This window comes from Lynx rufus, unplaced genomic scaffold, assembly GCF_022079265.1.
Source record: "Lynx rufus isolate CCGP_SWC_20201006 ecotype Redwood Valley unplaced genomic scaffold, mLynRuf1.p SCAF_2, whole genome shotgun sequence".
Lineage (NCBI taxonomy): Eukaryota > Metazoa > Chordata > Mammalia > Carnivora > Felidae > Lynx > Lynx rufus.
The window spans coordinates 78,077,780-78,078,906 of record NW_025814834.1 but is presented as its reverse complement, the minus strand read 5'-3'; the positions used below and the strand labels follow the sequence as shown (position 1 = coordinate 78,078,906).

Sequence of the window (1,127 nt, the reverse complement as noted above, 5' to 3'; positions counted from 1 at the left end):
GTCGACCCGGTCGGTCTCCCCGCATCCCACGCTAGCGGCAGCTTCCAAAGTTCTGCGCCCTAATTGCCCTCTTCTTGCCACTTGCTGCTGAGTCCAGTCAGGGCGCTCTCCTCCTACTGCCAGGAATGGGGGCTTTCAGAGGACCAGCGAGAAACGGGTCGCTTCATCCCGAAAGGCAAAAGTCGAGAGAAATAATTGACTCCGACAGGTTTGCTTCGCCCAGTCTCGGATGGTGAGGGGCGCGGCCGGGCTGGCTAGGTGGGGAGGCGTTGGGGCGGCTGTCGCGGAGGTGGGAGGGCCGGTCAGTAGGGCCCCACGACCACCGCTTCCACCTCCTTAGACGGTCTCCGGTCTTTCACCAGGAAGTTGATCATGCCCTCGGACTTGATGAGGAGGTTGCAGCCAAGGAAGAAGATGCCAAAGACCACGGTGAGCGAGAGCACACACATGACGGCGATCTGTACCACGCGCATGATGTACAGGCTGCGCTCGTCCGGGCCGCCCTCGGCGAAGCCGTCGTCGGTCACCACCGACGCCTGGGTGCAGCAGCGCACGGCGCGCTCCAGAGCCTCGCTGCTGTTGGCCAGGAGCAGGCCCGCCACATCGGTCTGGTTGTCCAGCGCTGGATTCATCGCGGGAGCCGGCGAGCGCCCGGGGAGGCGCGGGTCCGAGGGGTGGGAAGGCGCTAGGGTTGCGAGAGGAATGGTAGGGAGCGGAGCGCTCACTTGCAGATTTGCGCGCGCCGGGGCTGCTCGCTCTCTCCTTTCCAAAGTCCCCGGGTCGTGGGACTTTCCCAGGAGCCTTTCCGACGCACGCCGCAGCTCGGCTGGTCTGAGCGCCGTCTGCTCCTGCCGGGCGGTGCTGGTTCCCGGCGCTCGCTCGACTGGGGGCTGTTGGAACTTGGCGGGGCTGGGCCAGTGGGGCCGTGGGAGGTGCGGCGGCGGCGGCAGCAGCGGCGTGGCTGCTCTGAGCGAACAGCGGCCCCTTCCGGCCGCACCGCGGCTCTGCGCCGCGGCCGTTCGGCAATGGGGGAAGTAAAGGGGTGAACCTCCTTTCCTTGCTTTCCTTGCTTCGCCTCTTTTCCAACTCCAAAGACGAGGCAGAAGTGACTGTACTTTTCTGGCTTG

General features: G+C 65.6%; 1 protein-coding gene across 1 annotated transcript; it reads right to left on the bottom strand.

Moving 5' to 3' along the window:
- Positions 1–302: 302 nt before the first annotated feature.
- On the bottom strand, positions 303–632 carry RPRM (reprimo, TP53 dependent G2 arrest mediator homolog). The gene has a single exon (XM_047083151.1). It carries the CDS (start codon positions 630–632, stop codon positions 303–305), a length of 330 nt encoding a protein of 109 aa, XP_046939107.1.
- Between the last annotated feature and the right edge of the window lie 495 nt (positions 633–1,127).